The following is a 20,182-nucleotide window of genomic DNA, read 5'->3' as shown; positions in this document are numbered from 1 at the left end:
ACAGGTGTTGGGGGCCCCTAGCGCTGGGAGTGGGCCCCTGCAGCTGAACTCCCCATTTTGTCACTTATATTTTTAGTAAAAGTCACAGGCAGGTCACGGGTTCTGAATTTTTCTTTTTATTGTCCATGACTTTTACCAAAAATATCCGTGACAAAAATCTTAGCCTTAGTCCTCAGTGTTGCTACCTCACTGCACTATGCACACCCTGCTCTGGGCACATCCTAGGTTCTATGGTGGTGGGTTGTGACTTCTCAACTCCAGCAGAATAGTTATTGATTTAGGTTTTTTTAAAAAAAACAGTCCAACAAAAGTTTTCACTCCCATCTTCATCTCCTCAGTACCTCAGGCAATTACAGTTAATGCAGTGAAAAGGGAACAAACCAAACATCAACTCCCCTGATAACCATGCTGCAAAAAATAAGAAATAAATTCCCCTCAAAAGCCATGCAACATTCTCTGAAGGTCAACAAATCTGGACTGCTATGGAGAGATCCACATGACCATCTGGGCTAGAGTGAAGTAGAGGCAGAGAAAAGATGGAACAATCAGGCTGGTGGAGAAAGTTTAGGCTCAGATTTACCTCCTGGTATTATTATTATTATTATTATTCAAGTTACCAATAAAGCACAGTGGATAAGAATACTATGATTTAAATCAATCATATTTTTACATTAAAAAAACTATTTAACATTACATTTTAAATTATGATAACCTATGTTAGTGTCTAAACTTAGATTATAATCTATTAAAATAATTTACTTTAAAGATAAAAAAAATACTAAATGGTACAGGTTGGCTGTCAAGTTTCAAAGAAAGTCAAACCACTAAACTAGAGGCAATCACTGGCTAAGCACCTAGAATCAGAGTGTGTTGAAGTGCTAAACCACAGCTGCGGAGAGAATATTTTCTTCATTTCAGTTCATTCAACTAGTTCAATTCAATGACTAGTTCATTCAAAGTTAAGAAACCAACTGGGAGTTCAAAAAGCAGGAACACTTATTTTTATTCATAAATTAGAAGAGGAAAACAAGGCCTAAAAGAATGAGATCTACTAGTTCTGAAATCCTGAAGGACAGGGCGACCCAAAACAATCAGCTCAATTGACTAACTACAGATATTTCCTTTGTTTAATAAATCAGTTTTAAATGCAAAACATATTTTGATAAACTTTTATAAACTTCTATGCCTTATGTATCCAGTACATTCAAAGGCGCTTGTTGATGCTGACAGGGAGCTCAGCAGTATAGGTGAAAAAATAATCATCTAGTAAATAAGAAATGCATCATTTACCCCAACATACACATTTTGAAAATTAAGAATCTGAATAAATATAAGTTAAGATATTTAATTGCTTAAATGAATGTGTATAGACATAGTGTATCCTCTGATTAGCAAAAAACTGCACCAAATTTAGTGTAGAGGCTATATTTAGCTGCAAATCAGCATGTATTAATGGTTACTAACCAGTGACAATCAAACTTCCTTTAGGAAAATAACTAAAAAGTACAAGATTAAAATTGATGATTTAAATCAAGGTTTCCTGCTTGCTGATTTAAAATCAATTATTTAAATTGCTTTGATTTAAATTAATCCATGCTGCAATTAAGCCAAATGCCACCAAGGGGGTGAGAATGACTGTATACTGTTTATGTGGGGAAAGGGGAGAGAGTTTATCTGGAACAAGTCAGGAAAGCCACAAGTTCACATGCGGGACAAGTGCGAAAAGGCACCGACCGCTGCAGAAAGTGCCTCAATGTGACTGTGTGCCAAGTGACATCATATGTGGAGTCCTGGAACACACACACTAGGTTATGAATTCACAACTACAACCTGTTGAGTCTCTTCAGAAACTCCTCTTTTTCTTCTGCAACTCAAGATCCTATCTACACTGAGCTGTCAAGGCTCCTGTATCAGCCAGTTCAATTTCAAATAGCAAACAGATATATAAAGATTGCAGTTTGGTCTCAGACAATTCACGAATAGTTTAGGAAAAGGACTACATTTGCCGAATAAAATTCCCTTGAGAATTGTTCGCTCACCTCTAGCAGAACTTTACCTACTTCAAACATAAAATAGAATTAAAAAAGTAAAGAAATCCTCTTTAACATTTACAAATGTCCAGGAGGATGCGCCAGTGGTCAGGAGACCAGTTCCCGGCTCTGCCGCAGACTTCCTGTGTGGCCTTGTGCAAGTCACTCAGCCTCTCTGTGCCTCAGTTCCCCACCTGTAAAATGGGGCTAATGGTACTGCCCTGCCTCCCAGGGTGTTTTGAGGATAAATACATTAAAGAGTGTGAAGAGTGCAGATTCTATGGTGATAAGTACCTGAAACAGACATCATCAGAGCACCCACCCAGACACTTATCCCCACTGGATCACATAGAACATAGGTCTCATTCTGACCCAATGGCCACACCAAGGCAACTCCAACAGCTTCAGAGAAGTTACTCCTGGTTTACATCAGAGTAAATGAAATCAGAAACAAACCCCTTATGTACAGCAGATTCTGAGGAGTATAAAGAATTCTATTGCACCAGGGAAGCTCCTTCTTTGACTGTAGATTGCAACATCAGGGTAAAAGATCAGCTGGCAAGACAATCTGATGCATACCTTTACAGAAAAATAAAGTGGAAACATATCATTGTATAACTATCGGAGTAGCAGGTAGCTCATTATCTTTAAGGGATTCCACACCCCTGAATTAAATTTCTTACAAAAATACAATCATTTCATGATCAGGTCCACCAAATGCTCCACATCTACCAATCAGAGCCAGCAATGGAATGCCACCATGTTCTGCAGAATTCACACCATCACTCCATTTGACTTTCAATAAGTTGCTGATTACTCCCTCTGGGTGGGTAGAAACGATGCTTCCCTATGCCAGACCTATCAATAACCTCCAAGGTTACACACGAGTCAATGGCTCTGAAGTCTCTCAGGTAAAAGGAAAAACAAAACAAATATTAGCCGTGTAATTAAAAATACTCACATGCATGAAATTATTCCAGAGACAATGCACATTCCATTTATTCCACTTACCCCTCTCCCCACAAAAAATCAGCAAGTCAATTATTTGTTTAAACCAACAAAGCAGAGATAGATTTGTATTAAAACGATCCTTGTTAATAGTAAAATAGGATGCTACCAGGCTAGCATTATTCTTTGTATTCCGGTAGCTGAGATCACTCAAGAGTGGGGGGCCCCTTATGGCAAATACCTAGTGAGAGAGACTTCTGCCCTGAAGATCTTATAATCTACACAGAAAAAACAAAGGGTGGAAGGGGGAAACTGAAGAGAAAAAACTATTTGACATTTTGAAAATTAACACCACTTCTGATCATTAAAACAAAGACTTCAAAATCCCCATTGACTTTCCACCGTGTCTGCTGTTTGTGTCATTGCCTGAGCTTAGAGAAATGGTAGACAGAGGCTCAATATTTTCTATTCAGTTTGAATTCTTGATTCCCAGGCACTAGCACCATGCCATTGGGTTTGAGGCCTGATTCGGAGCCCTCTGAAATCAAAGGAAAGACTCCCACCGATTTCAGTGGGAGCAAGATCAGTCCTGAACTACCTATTGCCTAATTTTCAGAAGTACTAAACACCTGCAGCTCTCACTGAAATTAAAACAGTATTGGTTTGTCACCTTTGAAATCAGGTCTTTGGTGCAAATTTCTTTAATCTCGATGGATTTCAATATAACTAAACTGATGCAGTTACACTGGTGCAGTAAAACATGGGCTTTCGTCCCATTGACTTAAGTGCTTTGCTAAGTTACATCAACAAAAACCCTGCTTTGTACCTGTCTGCACTGATGTAGCTAGTTTGCATGTGAGAGGGTATTTAGATTTAGTTATGCCAGGGCAAAATCTCGAGAAGACTCCAGCATACTGTTGGCGCTATGTAAACACCCACCAACCAAAACGATCACGTGGAAGTTGCTACTGGTGATAAGCTCAATCAGACAAATGATTGGCAACCACCCAGCACAGAAGAAGCCAATATTAATTCTTGCAGCTTGTGCAAGCTTCAATGGTGCAGAAGCTGGAGAGAATGATTTTAATGAAATCGGATCGAGACACAGTTTAACCTATTGGGTTTCTCTTCCAGCTCATGCTCATGTTTTGACGGGGGCAATGAAGATATTTTCCTCCAAGTGTGAAAGCACATCAGTTTATTAGAATCCTTGTGCACGTTACAGCTGAGATGATTAAAGCTGCCTAGGAAGCCTTGGGCACCCAATTCCCGTTCTATTGTACGTAGCTTCTTACACTGCATTCATCGCCATAGTATCTGTGCACCTTTCCAGCAGTGCATTACGCGAAGCGGCTAACTTCTGTCACAAGTGTTTAATCCTCTCCACAGAGGGAGAGGCATGCACAAGGGAGGATTTTTTAAGTTATTATACATGCTGCACCGTGTTTACATTGGACAAGGCGGGCCAATGCAACATGCTTTTCATTTGAAATGGAAGGTGGTGAGGTTTCTGATGGTCCTCAGTCCCTGTAGGCATTTGTTTCCCAGCTGTGGGTCAGCCCATTTTAATGAGAATTATCTCCAAATCGCATCAGCAGCTTTGATAAATATCAGCCCAAGTATTCTTGCCACCTGCAGCACAGACTACTGTTTGTACGTCACATGCTTGAATGAGGGTTTGGTTTTCTTCACGCCCCCACAAACCTCTGCATTGTCTGTCTAGGTATGCAAGTGACTATATGGCATGCAATTTCTACTATTGAAAGCTCAAACTTTTAAAATTCATTTTACAAATGTAAAGCAGAAGTGATTACCAAACAACAGATGGCACACCACATTATACAGCAAATATTTAACTATTCTAATAATACTTCAGGCATCTGTAACATCCTCGCAAGATACTAACTAAACCCCTGCAAAGTTGATAAATATCCTCCTATTATACAAGGGAAAACAGAGACAGAGAGGTGAAATGACTTGTTCAAGGTTATGGAACTTGTAGTTAAAGATCCTTCACAAGGACAGCTGACTGATCAAATTACCCTGTCACCCTCTCTAACCATCTAGGACATCCTTTATGTCCACACTGGCACTATTAGCCAATTACATTATTTCCTACTGTTTCCATTGTCGCTACCCCAAGAACCACCAATGCCACTTAACAAGGAAACTCAGCCCAGATTTCAGCTCAGCAACACCTTCGCCAGTTAAATCATTCTAGCACGTCTGAGTTGTCAGCGTATTTGGACAGGTAGTTCTCCAAGAGGAAAAAATATGAAGGCAGTTTTCACAGCTGGAATTCCCATCTCACTCCAAGCCAAATACCAGCAGCAGAGTCTCTACCTCATCCTGCTCATGTTCAAATGGTGGAGGTGGATACACAGGGGATCTGCTGCCTCTGAAGGCTTCTGCCATTGCTAGTGTGTGGCATTTCTTAATCTAAGCCTTGCTGCCTATAGGGCTGCTGTCTGGAGTGCAAAGCACATCTGGAATTTTCCAATTCATTATTTTTCCAGTGTTACTAAAGCCAGTGAGAGACACAAAAACTGGTCTTCAACAGAGGATCAGAGTAGGAGCAAGCACAGTCTGGTGGTTTGGGGGCTAGCCTGGAACTCGAGACACCTGGGTTCAAATTCCCTGCTCAGCCACAGGCTTCCTGTATAATCCTAGGCAAGTATCTGTGTGCCTCAATGTGTCTCTGTGAAATGGGGATAATAGCACATGCCTACATCACAGAGGTGAGGACACCAGAGTTGGTTAAGGTCTCAGATACTACAGCAGTGGGGGCCATGCATGTAGAACTGACAGTAAATAGCACATGTAACCTCTATAGAAGTGATGAAGAAACACACACACACTCACACACAGGAAAAAGAGAAATATAGTCCTAGGCTAGGAAATTATTGCACATTTGTAGCCAGGAAACTTCAGAAGGGAAGGGAAAGCAGAAGAGAAATGCCCTCAGCTTCCCTCTTAAAAACAGGTCACAGGCTCACTCCCATGTTTAATATAACTCTGGAGGCCAAACTGGTACACACTTGCACACCCAGTCTGGATACACAATTCCTGTGGTAATTATACCAGGTATAATTCAAGGTAACTAAACATGCAGGTAAGATAGATATGCTGTTTACATGCAGTTACCTGATTTGCAAGCACCATTATGATAACTTTGTGAAATCAGGTGCAGTCATACTCCTCAACCAGTTACAAATCTGACCTTTAAAAACAGAACAAAATACAAACCCAGAACCCGATCCTGCTGCTTTGTGCTGCTGGATCTCTGTACTTGTGCAGGGCTCCACTGAAGTCAATGGGGAGTCGCCGTGCATGCTGGGGTTTGCAGAACCAGAGCCATGGTCGTATAAAATGTGTAAGACCTTGAGTTTCCCCCTACTCCTGCCAAAAGCTTTAAGTTACATTAGGTATTAAAAAAATAGACAAGCAAACAAATAGCCGCGCTGATCCAAAGCCCAAGCTGTCTCTCTCTCTCAAATACTTATGGTAGCATCTGAGCACCTTGCTATCTTTAATCAGAGCATCTCTGTGAGGTGGGACAGTGCTAAGACCCCCATTTTACAGATGGGGATCTGAGACAGAGAGTACATCTGCACTGCAATGCAAATCCCCACAGCACCCAGTCTCAGAGCCCAGGTCAACTGACTTGAGCTCCCAGGGCTAAAAACAGCTGCATAGATGTTTGGGCTCAGGCTGCAGCCCGGGCTCTGAGATTTCACCTTCCCCTGCCTTGTAGGGCCTTCACTGCGATTTTTAGCCCTGTAGCCCGAGCCCTGCAACCCCAAGTCAGCTGACCCAGGCCAACCACAGCTGTGCCTCAGGACCCACTGAGAATAAGTCCATGCCCAGGGTTGTATAGGAAGTCTGTGGCAGAGCAGGGAGTTGAACCGGTATCTCCAGAGCCCAAAGGCCAGTACCCTAACTTGAGAGACACCCTTCCTTCCCTGAAATATCTGGGGGGTGGTAAGTGGAAAGACACCATGGCAATGAAACAGGCCCTACAGGTTCAACACGTCTCAAAGCCTTTACATTTCAGGGTGGGGCACTCTGCAACCTGAGGGAGCCCCAAGCAGTATGTCTTCTTGCCTGGTACTTTTGAAGTGGGAACAGTTAGTCTAGGCTGATAAGAAACACAGCGATATCCCAGATAATGATTCTGTTACTGAGAGAGGAGGGCTGGTTTCCTAGTTCAGGGCCCTGGCACCAGTTCAAAATGCTATATCCCTAGCACACCCTCCAGCATACTTCATTATATACAACAAACAGCCCTTCACCTGACGTATCAGTCACAGCTCTGTGGGGTGAATCTTCCATTCAGTCAAACAAAACCCACAGCCAAGCTGTGTTTTTTCCACATGCCGCGCGCTATCCCCATCCTTCCCTCCTCCCACACAACAGGCCTGGTTGCTGATGGATGGATGTACAGATTAGTGATGGAGTACTATGCCAGATGTCTGCACCTTTCACTACCTCACATCCCCTGGTACACCCAAACATTGCTAAGGAAACTCCTGCTTTGAAGGTTATTTTCCAGCCCAGCAAACAGCACAGTGAGCTTTTCAAATTACAGGAAGTCCACTCTAATGTTTAGAGCGAAGTTCACTCCCTCATTGTTACACAGAGATTTGCAAGTAGAAAGGATTCCTCTAGTTAGGGCCAAGAAAAAAAAAATCAACAGCTTAATAAAAAACCCCCAAAGTATTAAAACTTAGGTACTTTTATGGGACCCATCACCATGCTATATGAACACCTCACAATCGCACATGTATTTATCCTCATAATACCCCTGAGAGTAAGGAAGTGCTACTATCCACATTTTACAGATGGGGAACTGAGGCTAAGTGACTTGATTAAGGTCACCCAAGGAGCCTGCGGCATCCTAACCACTACCACTCTGGCAGATTTTCACTACTTTTGCAACAGATGAGCCAGGCCCTAACCTATGACCTCATGGATACAAAAGCACAAAACTTTCACAGCTCCACCAAGCCCCCACACTCATCATCTTTGGCCACAACCAACTACAGTTTGCTCAATCATTTAATTTCAGTGAGGGCAAAAGGTTTCAAATGGATAGGCCTGAAGAAAGATGACCTCCGTTTACCCACGGAACAGGTCCAGCATTGGCAGCATCCGTGAAATGGGAGAACTCTTCTCCATTTGTACATTAAGGAAGGGCTATCAAACCATACTCCCAAACAATATGGTAGCTACCACCAACACTATGGAGGAGGCAGCATATTATCTCCTCCCCAGAACGATTAGCTGGTGAGAAATCAGACTCGAACCTCAAAATTTGTTTCCCTTTCTGCCCATTTATGGAGGTTGTGCAGAAAGGCGGGTGAATTCCATGCTGTCCAGTTATATGCATGCAGCTGATAGTGCAGGAAGCAGGAGGTGCAGGCAGGGATGGTAGGGCACAATTACTTAGCCTGGAAAGGATCAGTGTTAATGGGGATGTGGTCGTTAACGAGTGGGGAAGGAAGCGAATCAAACCATCTTTTGTCCCTGGCCACGTAAGAGACCGAACAGATCCCACTCAAAAGAGCTTCACTGGAGGACTCTACATTTTTCTATGCAACGTTTATTTTGACAGACATGGAAAAAAAATCTGCAAAAACAAGTTCATGCAGAAAATTATTTTTTTTCCTGAGTTTAAAGCTTTGGGGTTTTTAAAAGCCATATAACAATACTGAAAAAGACAAACTGTAGGATAGCCAGGGTGCGCAGGATGGAACAAACACGACTGAATGCTTTCCCAGCAATATTCAGTGTCCATAGAGCACTTTAACAGCGCTGTTGCATCTGCACAGCCATTCAGCAAGCTGGCTAGCTTACAGCTAGCACAGGCACATCCACACAAGCTGCTGCTGAGATGTGCCCACAGACACACACAGAGACTCCCTGGCTCGGGAGATCATCAGGACACACATTGTGGCTGGATGTTTTAAAAAGGACTTGGTGATTTTCACAGCCATGCAAATTAAGACACCAACACAGATCATCAAATGTCATGCACTCTGGAGACTAAAGCTGGTCTACATGGGAAAGTTTGACCAGTTATATGGTTTCACCCTCTCCCCCACCATGTAAACTCTAATCCCACTAGTGACTTTTTCCAGTGTAGCTTAAACCTCTTCCTAAGCAACATAAACATAAACTAACCCCCAAAAGCGTCCACATGGGGTGTTATAATGGCAGAACTAGATCAACATTAAATTCATGTCTCAGAGATTATATGGAGAAAAAAAACCAAAACACAACTTTCCCATGTAGACAAGGCCTAAAATGATCACCCATGGGGGTGGAGGGGTTCACAAACACACACAAATAGGTGCATCACAGCCTGGGACGTTTGCACTTTCCTCTGGATACCTCAGTTACTGGCTATAGCCAGAGTCTTCATTCCAGGGTAGACAGGCTAACGGTCTGATGTGGTATCAAATTCGGCACAAGTTTCTCAGCACAGTGATGGGTTGAGCACAGGAACAGCAGCACTGCCTGCTGACCCTTCCCTGTGTACAGGATGCTACATTGACAGGAAATTAAAAACTAATCTAGGCCATCACAGGATGCACTTACAGGAGAAGGCAGATCAAAACAAAAACCAACCAGCAAACCATTGTTGACAAGCCAAGAAAAGACTGACCTTCACAGACAGGTTTTCCACAAAGACTCAGTAATAAAAGTACCAATTTTCCAGTGACACATCTCATTAACTCTTCTCCATTTCCCTCTGGCTTTCAACTCTCAGCACCTATTTACAACCTCAGTTGCAGCATCCCTCTGCAAGAGTTGACGGGGGGTTGGTCATGCAGCATTAGAGACTTGGCCACAGAAAAGAGGTCTCTGATAATGCACTCAAACAGTCTGTCCAAGGCTGAGAATTACATTGGCTCCTAACCAAATTTTATCAATGGGTCACTGGCCCTGAGACGACTTTAAAGGCAGGACAGCAGCAGGACAGGAGGACAAAGAGAAAACTGAGCTCTACAGATACAAGAGGGTGAGAGAATGCACCAAGGTGAGAAGAATTCAGGGCAGCTGCATCTGAAGTGAGATCTTTATAATGTAGCGACATCGGCTAGCGATTTTGGCCAATAATCTGCAAAACCAATGTATGCATGGCCCCCACTCCATGAAAACATATAGCGAAGCTGGAGGAATCTCCTGGCTGGGAAGTCGGGAGTCCTAGGTTCTGCCACTGGACTTACTGTGTGACCCTGAGTAATTCACTGGAGCACATGGTGCCTTAGTTTCTCCATGTGCAAAATGGGGATAATGCTACTTCTCTAACACAGTGCTGTTGCAAGGTTTAATCGGGAGGCAGTAGTGGAGAGAGTACTAGACTGGGATTCAGGTGACCTGGATTCTATTCCTGGTTCTGCCCCTGGCCCACTGCATGACCGTGAGCAAGTCACTTCACTTCCCTGTGCCTCAATTTCCCCATCTGCAAAACAGGGGTAACGACGTTTGGGCTACTCTTCAGGAAGCTGGGAGTCTCGGGTTCCAGTGAAATGGTTTTTATTTAGTGATTACCTCAACAACGTGATGGCTGAACCCTCCTTTTCAAATGTGCTTTCAGGTCTACTGATGAAAAGCGCTATGTAAGAATAGGTACTATTATTACTATTACTATTAATAAACATAGCTAAGGCTCTTTGAGAGCCTCAGGTGAATGGTGCTATTCGAGTGGCAAGTATTATTATTCCTTTTTCATAGGCAATACCATCATGTTGGCTAGGTGCCCAAATCAGGGCAACTTTAAAAGCTGCACTAATGTTATATTTTTTAAAAAGTACCCGCTGTGGAACTAGGACGGGATGGGCAAACTTTTTGGTCTGAGGGCCACATCAGGGTTCCAAAACTGTATGGAGGGCCGGGTAGGGAAGGCTGGGCCTCCCAAACAGCCTGGACCCCGCCCCCTATCCGCCCCTCCCACTTCCTGCCCCCTGACTGCTGGGAAATCACTGGCATTGCTGCTGCAAACCCGACAGACCACTGCTAGAATGGAACTGAACCCCCCTGACCACAGCTCCCTGGCGAGTCGTGCTGCTGTTTAAACAGCTGGTGCACGCATTAGCAAAGAGCCACTTAAAAGTTCTGGCTTTTCAAATTATCTCAGACGCTGCACTCACACCTTCACCTCTTTGGGAAACAGATAGCTCGGTGGGTGGTGCAGGACATTTGGAGACTATTGAGCGTTTCGCGTCTAAATTCACCCTCCCATTGGTAGCCAGCGAGTTCTGTTACCACCTCCCAGTTGCCGGTATGTAATGGGTTATTGGTGTCCATCCTGTTCCCAGTGGACACATCTCAGAAGTCTGACACAGCAGGCACTGAACAGCACCCTCGCTGGCCAAGTTTGCAGAGGGATCATGGGCTGAGCAGGCAATAGAGACTGAACCCCCTAGTGAGCAAGAAGCTCCTCCTGCCTCTTCCTATGCCCTACCTAGTCTGTAGGTAAACAAAAGTATTCCTAGATTTTGAGGCCAGAAAGAATCAAGATACCACCTCGTCTGACCTCCTGCACAACACAGGCCAAAGAACCTCACCCAAAAGCTACTGCATCAAGCCTCTCACATCTCTTTGAACTAGTGCCTTTAAAAAAAAAAAAAATGTCCAGTCTTGACTGAGGGTACGTCTATAAGGTGAAGGTGCAATTTCCAGCTCAATACACGGTTGCTTTGATTGAGCCAACATACTAAAAACAGAACGCAGACATGGCAGAGAGCGGCAAGAGAGGCTAGTCACACCACGAATATGCCTGTCAGAGACACAGCTAGGTACGTGCTCGGGGTGGCTTCCTCCCTGCTGCACTTGCCAGAGCAGGAATAGTCTCTAAGCACATTAGCTTGATGAGAGGTCACGCCAGTTTGTCTCCTCACACCCCCAGCTCAAAGTATAGACACATCCTTGAAAAGTCTGAGAACCCACCAGGTTCCTAGGTAAGTTGTCCCAATGGTTAATTACCATCACTTAAAAACGTTTGCCTTATTCATAGTCTGAATTTGTCCAGCTTCAGCTTCTAATCACTGGATCTGTCATGCGCCTTTTTCTCCTGGCGATTAGCCGGGATTTGAACCTGTGCCCACTTGGTAAGAATCTTTCCACTTGACCACCAAGCCACTGCATGTTTCTAGTGCTATCAGTCAGGCACTGTCTATGTTACTCGTACAACAACACCCCACAACACCAGGTGCTCTTTTTGCAGCAAGATCTGTTACAATGTTTGTAACTTTGGAAACAATTTTCTGGCACAATGTTCAACCTCGCAATGCACTAAATCGCTGAAACAGGCAAATCATTTTACAATGAATTAGGAATTGTATACCGTGTATTTGTTAACCCCCACCACCACACTTAGCACTTAACCAGCATTTTATGGGGCTAGTTCTGCACTTCTTGATGTTAGTTATACACCAGTGTAAATGCACTGATTTCAAAGAAGTTACACTGGTATAAATCTGGTGCATGGCAGTGAAGTTTCAGATCCTACAGCTGGGATTTTCCAGCCATAGGGGGGTAGGTGCCCAAATATCATTGACATTCAGTGGGAGTTGGGAGTTTAATTCCTTCAGGATTCCTTGAAAATCCCCATCTACCTGGACCACACTGTGGCAGTTTTTGTTAAAATGCAAACATCCGCAGAAATGGAAAGGGATGAAGAATCATTCAGCTCAGCAACAGTTCATGTTGCTACCAAAGCTTGTTTAACACTGGATCCTGAACTGAATGACATGGAGGCATCGTAAAATTCAATGGGTATCACTAATGTGACGTAGGGCCCTCTTGTGAGCCCTGCATGTATATAACAGGGCCTGCTGGCTAAAGAGAGACATGGTGACACAGAAGGTTTGCGGAGGAGGATAGTTGATTTGATCCCTACCCATCGTGTCATTGATGTAATCATTAATAAAATGCATTTTGCTGAAACCCAAGACTCCCTGATTTCTTGAGAGTACTACAAAGGTCATCCCCGAGTTTCTTAAAATAGATTTGCTTGGGATTCTTGTTCCTACTCAATGAAGGAAAATTCAATCTGTTGACAACATTCTAATATTGCTTATTGCTATAGAAACTTAAGACCATCATAACCAATTAAATATATGTGAAGAATGAAAACTATACTAGGAGAGATGATAATAATATAGGTAAGACCCTAACCAATATGAGTCACTGAAATTAAGCCCTCTCTGTTCATTGAGACCCCCTCTATGTACCGTTTCGGAACACTCCCTCCTAAAGCACCAGAAGCAGCGTGGACCCATCATTCTTTTGCTCTCGCTGTGCTGCAATCTTGGCATCATTCTATTTTTAGAACAAACGATTTTAGGGTTCTCTTGGCCAATATCCATCTGCCATTAGCAGCAAGTGGTCCGGGGCTATGCCAGGGGACCAGAAGCCAGGACTCCTGGGTTCTAAATCTTGGTTCCACTTACAACCGCACGCAAGTCAAGTCATTTTACCTCATTGGCTTACAGGGTTATCTAGTTGTAAAACAGGTGCAACTTTCAGAGGTTTTGCGAAGTTAAATTACTATTTATGACGCCCCTCAAGATTCTCCAATGAAAGGTACATGCAAAATGTCATTAGTGTATTGAATCTAAAATGTTCTGACCCATGCAAATTTATTCCTCATGCTTAGCCTCTCCCACTTGGATCCACACACTCTTGCATCAGACCTACAGCCAAGCATCCCATGCCTGTTATATATGACACAAAACGGCCATGTCCTACAGCATGCAGGAGTTCATGGGGCATGAACACCAGAGAAACCATTCGCTAGCTACTAGGGGGTCCAGATTCAGATCAAATGTAAGAGGGTGCAAATGCACTGAAGTCAATTTAATGGAGCCAAAGCGATTATACCGCATCTGAATTTGGCCCTATGAGCCCAGGAGGCACAGGTGCAGAAAAGGCATCCAGTGGGCACGACACACATTTAACCTGCTAGTTCTCATTACCTCTGTGATCTGATTGGTACTCTCTCTGATCAACTCCTCCCACTCCTCCTCCGTTGTCATGGAGAGCTTCAAATCCCGAGTCTGCAGGGCCTTCTGGAGAAGCATGCACGCCAGTGCCTGGAATGGAAGGAAAAGAGGGACGTGTGAAACTCCGCTCTTTTTGGTGGATGGCATTAGCCACCTATCTACAGATCACTGAAACTCCCAGTTAAATATGGGGATGGGGATAGTCTGCATTAGACTCACCAGCACAGTTAATGCTTTGTCACAGAAAATTCATTCTCCCTTTCAGAGTCATTCCTAACACAAGTCGCTTGAGTAACATACTGGAATTATTCGGTAGAACAGATGCATTTTAAAATGCGAGTCAAGCGGGTGGAGAGATCACCGTTATTTCAGAATCAACCTTTTATGGCAGAAGTGTGCCCAAGTGCAACGTATATAGTCTCCATAAATCTATAAGCAACCTTTTCAGTCACTTTACCTTTTATTGCGCTCTAGCTCTGTTGGTAAATGCATTACACACAAAACGTAAAAGATTGGAGTTGGCAGCCTAGCAAATGTTCCATTTCAACTGGAACTGCAGCTCAAAACAGCACTCAGCCTAGCCCTGGAATAAAACGCACTCATTAAACCTACATGTTAACAGGACCATTGAAGAGGAGTATCTAACAGAAACCCAACGGGAATTTGCAGCCTTCTCACGTGTCCTCTTCTAGTTCACAAAAAGAAAAGGAGTACTTGTGGCACCTTAGAGACTAACAAATTTTAATTTTTTTAAAATTCTAGTTCAGAGATTCTATTTTAAGTCCTCATTTAGGTACAGGCAATGCACAAAGCAAACAAAAGAAACACATCAAGACACTATGCCAACCATTAGTGTCAATACGCTGTAGGATTTAAAGGAGACACTTCCCTGACAACAAACTGTCAGTAAGAAAAAGAGCAAGTGAATTCTAACCACAGATAGAAACACCGTATTGCTGTCTGCAGATATAGTCACAAAGGGCTAATTTCAATCTGGGTGTGTGATGGGGTATATAAACCCCACGCTAGCATGGAAGGGTTTAAGGAGCTGCTTTGGGCTGGGGTGGCCCAGCCTCCTGGTACTGGCATCTACACACTGCTATTTTTAGCATGACGTGTCCTGCTGCCTCCCGCTGCCAGAACCTTGCCCCACGGCCAGAGCCTTTCACTGACACATGTAGGTACACACCACAGTCTGGACGCAGCTTGTGTGATGCTGGTGGAACTCCACTGATCTAATCAAATTTATTCCTGAATTACAACTCCTCAGAGGAGAATCAGGCCCACTGTGAAGAGAATGGGCAATAATGAAATAGCAATTACTGGCTTTACTTTTGCACACTGACAGAGATGCTCGTAAATTAAAACTGACAGTTCCAGCCAGTGAGCAGGGAGGTTTTTTTTAAAAATCCACACTTGGTGCCAAATTAACATCCAACAAAAATAATAATTGGGAACATAGCATAATTTTGGTTAGAGTAAACAGCAATATTTTAGCTAGATGAAAATCAGAACCATGTATGTGTGTATGGAATTTAGGGTGCAGGCTGGAGGCATGTAAACTATTCGAGTGACACCTGCTATTGTCACTAAATAGTGATGACAAGCAAGGTTCTCAAGGGACTAGGGATTTTGAGACACTTCATAGAGGCCTGATATTTGGAGGGCATGTGCTCAGCACTTTATTGAAAAAATCAGGTCCCACTCAGGTCTCAAGTCACGTATCCAAAATGGCATCCGCCATTATTAGTCACTGTTGATTCTCCTGTTTCTGATCTGTGATGTTCCCACCCAATAATTACTTGAGCTCTTCTGGAATACAGCTTTATCACTGGTGCCCCTGGTAGGACTCTCCAGAAGATCAGCATTTCACATAAATAAAATACAAAAGCAAGACGGCACCCTGGAGTTAATCTATAGTCCTGAGATGCTGTTAAAACAGTTTAAAGGAACCATTCTCTTGCTTTGCACCCTGATGCAATCAAGATGAGTTGCCTAGACGAACGTTATTGAAACTGCAAGAGGAGAGATGACGTATTTAGGTTTATGATCTCGTCTGGCCCCTCAAGTGAGTTACTGCGCCTTTCATTTACTAAAGGGGTCACCTATTCTCTTTGTAATTGCACAAAGGCAACTCTCCACTACACTCGGTGTATGCACCCAGACATGCTGTAATTGGTCTCATAAGCCACAGATGCCTCTTAATTACAAGAAGTAGGTGAGAGCTCCTGCCTGGCATGTGGTGGTAGGAATCTGTAACTCTGGTTAAATCAACATCAATTGAATGACCTCTGCTGCAATTTTCTTCGAAATAACCCAGCTAACGGAGTTCCTGTTCGTAAGTGAAAAGCCTGGTTCCACGGTATATGTCTCTATTCTTGCTACCATGGTTGCTATGTGCCCTGAAGATGAGTCACTCCTGTAGCCCATGAACCTTAACAATCCCACCTTTGCTGGGAAGAAAGGTTTAGTTCTATTTCTGTTGTTTTTATTCCAATGGAACTTGCTCTCCGGGCAGGTAGAATTGCAATGGCTGCCATTTTCAAGAGACTTCTTGAAGTCCCCATCACACCCATTTATCTTCTAGATTGCTAATGCAAGAGGCAATTTTTCTCTTCTCAGATAATCATAATCTTACCCCACAGACTTCAGTTTGGCATTGGGACTAGTTCTTCTGCATCAGAGTGAGAGGCATGGTGAGTTAAGAGGTTACAGGCTGACCTATTGCAACGAGAATTACTGTCACGGTTGGTTTTAATCTCCTGGCCCACATTCCTCCTTGTCTACTCTACAGCCAAAGTCCTGCTCCAGTCAGACTGCATACTGAATGAACCATATGAATTGTGGCTATCGATAAATCAAGCCTGGTAACATTAATGCTTCACTGTCCTTGGAAACGGCAAGAAATTAAACAATCCTGAAGAGAGGAAGTAAAAGAAAGGAAACTGCTCAGTTTCAGCAGGTCCCAAATTATAGCATGAAAGCTATCAACCAACACAACAAACCAGCAGCAAACTTCAGCACCCTCTTGTTTAGAGAGAAGTACAAATACCGGTCCCTGTTCATATCATTTTATTTGCACGTAAAAATGGAACTTTGATACTATAGCTCTACAAAAGGGACAATCGTGGACATCTGAAACTCACCAGGCGCCCGGCATGGTGAGTGACAGCACTGCAATGGACTGGAAATTACCAACCCTTAACAATAGTTTTAGTCCTAAACCAAGCTGATATATTGTCAGAGAGCACCCCCATGAGAAATGCCAAGCTATGGACCTGAAGGCTGGACACATATTAAAAGCTGCCTGCAGAACAACGGCCTCTGGGTGCCTACTGAAGTTAAGAGAATATTACAAATTAGGAAGGGATAATCTGCTGTTTGAGTGGGCTGCTCTAGGAAGCTTTTCCTTTTTATTTATATAATGACACTTTAAGAGGGGGAAGAAAAAAGTCTGCTGGGAAGGAATACAATAGTCACTGAAATACAGTTATAACTCAAAATTATCCACAAGCCATTTCCTTTCAGGTGCTTTGAGAAACCACTTACTCTCTTCTCTTTATAGTTAATATTTCCTTAGTGGACAGAGCTTGTCTGAAAGGAGGTACATTGAGGATGTGAACACAATGCATAAGGAACTCAAGGAGTTCAAATCTGTCAGAATTTAGCTAGGGAATCTATGTAGGAACACGCTAAGATTGCAACATGATTAGTGATTTGGGGTGCCCATCATAAGGGGACCTGATTTTCTTAGAATGGGTACTCAGCACTTCCTGAGAACCCAGCTCTTTTAAAGGTGACTCAAGCAGATAGCCTAAGAATTGAGGCACCTAAAATTACTATTTACTTTTGAAAATTTAGGCTATTATTTCTTTCTATGTCCAAGAGATGGTGCTGGCAATCCAAGAGGTGGGCCAGGGAGAGAGAGACCAGCAAAACCTATAGGGATGTAAGATTTCTATGAGCCAATGCTATTTATTTTTATTTACGTAGATGCTTAGAAACATGCCCTGCTATGGGTACACATGTATACATAAAAATACCGTTATAGTTAACAATGAGCTCTATGCTGTCCTTGCCCCGAACAATTAGTCATCTATTAGAACTGTGAAAAGTATGTGCAGAAAAAAGTTTCCAATGACATTAGCCTGTTTTCCATTCTGCAACATTTTTTTTTATTTGGCAGAACATTTTCACACAATGGCAAGGGTTTAAAAAGCCAAGGGTTTTGGAAGGGATGTAAACCCTCACATTCAGGTTTAGATCATAGACCAGCCTCTAGCTGAATGAGATAAGGGAGCAGTTTTCTTTGTGTGCAGTGTCCCTCATACCTGGCTCCTCCATAATCTTTTGCACCCTCCTCTGAGTCCCGGCCAGCGTCAGAGACAGGATTATGGACTAGAGGGAATATCGGCCTGATCTGATCTGTGATTTCCTACATTTTAAACTGGATGTTTGTTGGGGCAAAAGAGACTGACCATGTGCACAGGAGAGCTCCCTACAGGGAGTGTGGTTCTAACAATTTCAGCCCATGGACAGAGGCCAGCAATGCTCAAGTTCTATCCCTGCCTACGCCACCGAATCTTCCTACCCCTCTGCATGTATGTGGCACTTTACAAACAAGCAGTACAACTTTGTTCCCAATGGAGTCAGAGGGAGTTTGTCATTGATCACGCTAGAAGTGCAATTAGACCCTTTATTTAGTTGTGGCTCGTGACATATCATTCTCCCCATTTTACAAGTGTCAAAACTGAGGCTCAAGAAAATTACATTCAGATAAACAACCTTTTCTCAGAATACCCAGGAGCTCCCAGCTCCCAAACCTGGGCTTAATCCACTAGACAAGGATACTTCTAGGACACACATATCACTTCTCACCACACACACACCCCAACCCTTATGTCCCCGAAATGAAAATTTGAAAGTGAAACCACATTCTGAGCTAGCTTAGATCCCGTAACCAGGTGAAAAATTTTATATCCCATTCTGGGTCCTATAAGCCATCTAGTTCCCCAGCCAAACCTACTATAGAAACCAGTTCAGAAAATTCAGAGTTAACAAAAAAAGGGAGGGGAGAAAAAAAGAAGAAGAAGAAAAACACTAACTTTCCTCCCCATCCACCAAAAAATGTATCGAAAGAGGATACACACACATATCCATCTACCTACCCATAGGAGTAAATGGGGTAGAACCGCTCATTATTAGTTCATGTGGGAGGACGAAAATGAACAACAATCCATAACATGCCAATTCTGTGGCCAACTCCGAATGTATGCTACCAATTTGGCAGATGTGTCAACAATGACAGATGGAAGGCTGTGGCATATCATAGCCAGTACTTTCTTCCCCCTTTTTTATATATATATAAAAAAAACACATGAAAAATAAGCTGCAATAAGCAATTAAAATCTTAAACTTAAAATTGCATTAGAGCCAGGAAATTCACAGTTATTTTGGTGATAGAATTAACATACTCTGATGAGAAGGCAAATTGTACGGGCAGTTTTACCCATCTATCAGAGCACCTTTGTGGTCCAATAGGCTATTGGCATTTTGAAGAATTGCTGCCAATTGCTGCCATACAAACTGCAGTTCTCAGGTGTCAGGCTACACAGAAAAGCAACCTTAACTGAGACCATGTCCACGTGGCACTGCATATATTACATTACAATAGTGACTCTCACTAGATGATCACACAATGCTAGCACAGTGTGGTGTCTGACTCAGCAAACGTAATAATATAATGGAAAAGAGTCACAATTTGTTTTTATTCTGCTCCTCCAGTAAGTCTGTGTAAGTAACAAGGTATTTAAACTACATCGTTTTCTTTTACCTTAAATGCATTCATAGCATTTTGCATTACTAGGTCATTAAAGGGCCTATTGAAAGAAACAGTCCTCTCCTTATTTTATTTCAGTTTAAAATAGATGGGAAAACTGAAGTCCAGACATGTTAAAGCAATCTATTCAACTCAAGATCGCAGAGTGAATCAGAGACAGAGTCAAGGAAAGAACCTTTGTTCAAAGTCTACTGTTTCACCAGTACAGATTCAACACCAGGGAAAGCAATGGAATTACTCTGGATTTACAATGGTGTAACTGAAAACAGGATCTGGCCCAATGTCTCCTGACTGCCAGTCTCCTGCCCTATCCAGAGGGCCATGTTGCTCCTGTAACATGCCCACCCCTCAAT

General features: G+C 43.0%; 1 protein-coding gene across 1 annotated transcript in view; it reads right to left on the bottom strand.

The window, feature by feature from the left end:
- MYBBP1A (MYB binding protein 1a) overlaps nucleotides 1-20,182 on the bottom strand; it is an 81,148-nt gene that overhangs the window by 5,192 nt on the left and 55,774 nt on the right. Inside the window, exon 24 of the mRNA XM_038376092.2 lies at nucleotides 13,964-14,080. Coding sequence (XP_038232020.2) covers nucleotides 13,964-14,080 — 117 coding nt within the window. The remainder of the gene's footprint in view (nucleotides 1-13,963; nucleotides 14,081-20,182) is intronic.

Source organism: Dermochelys coriacea, chromosome 17, assembly GCF_009764565.3.
Source record: "Dermochelys coriacea isolate rDerCor1 chromosome 17, rDerCor1.pri.v4, whole genome shotgun sequence".
Classification (NCBI taxonomy): Eukaryota; Metazoa; Chordata; order Testudines; family Dermochelyidae; genus Dermochelys; species Dermochelys coriacea.
This window is presented reverse-complemented; position numbering and strand designations above follow the sequence as displayed.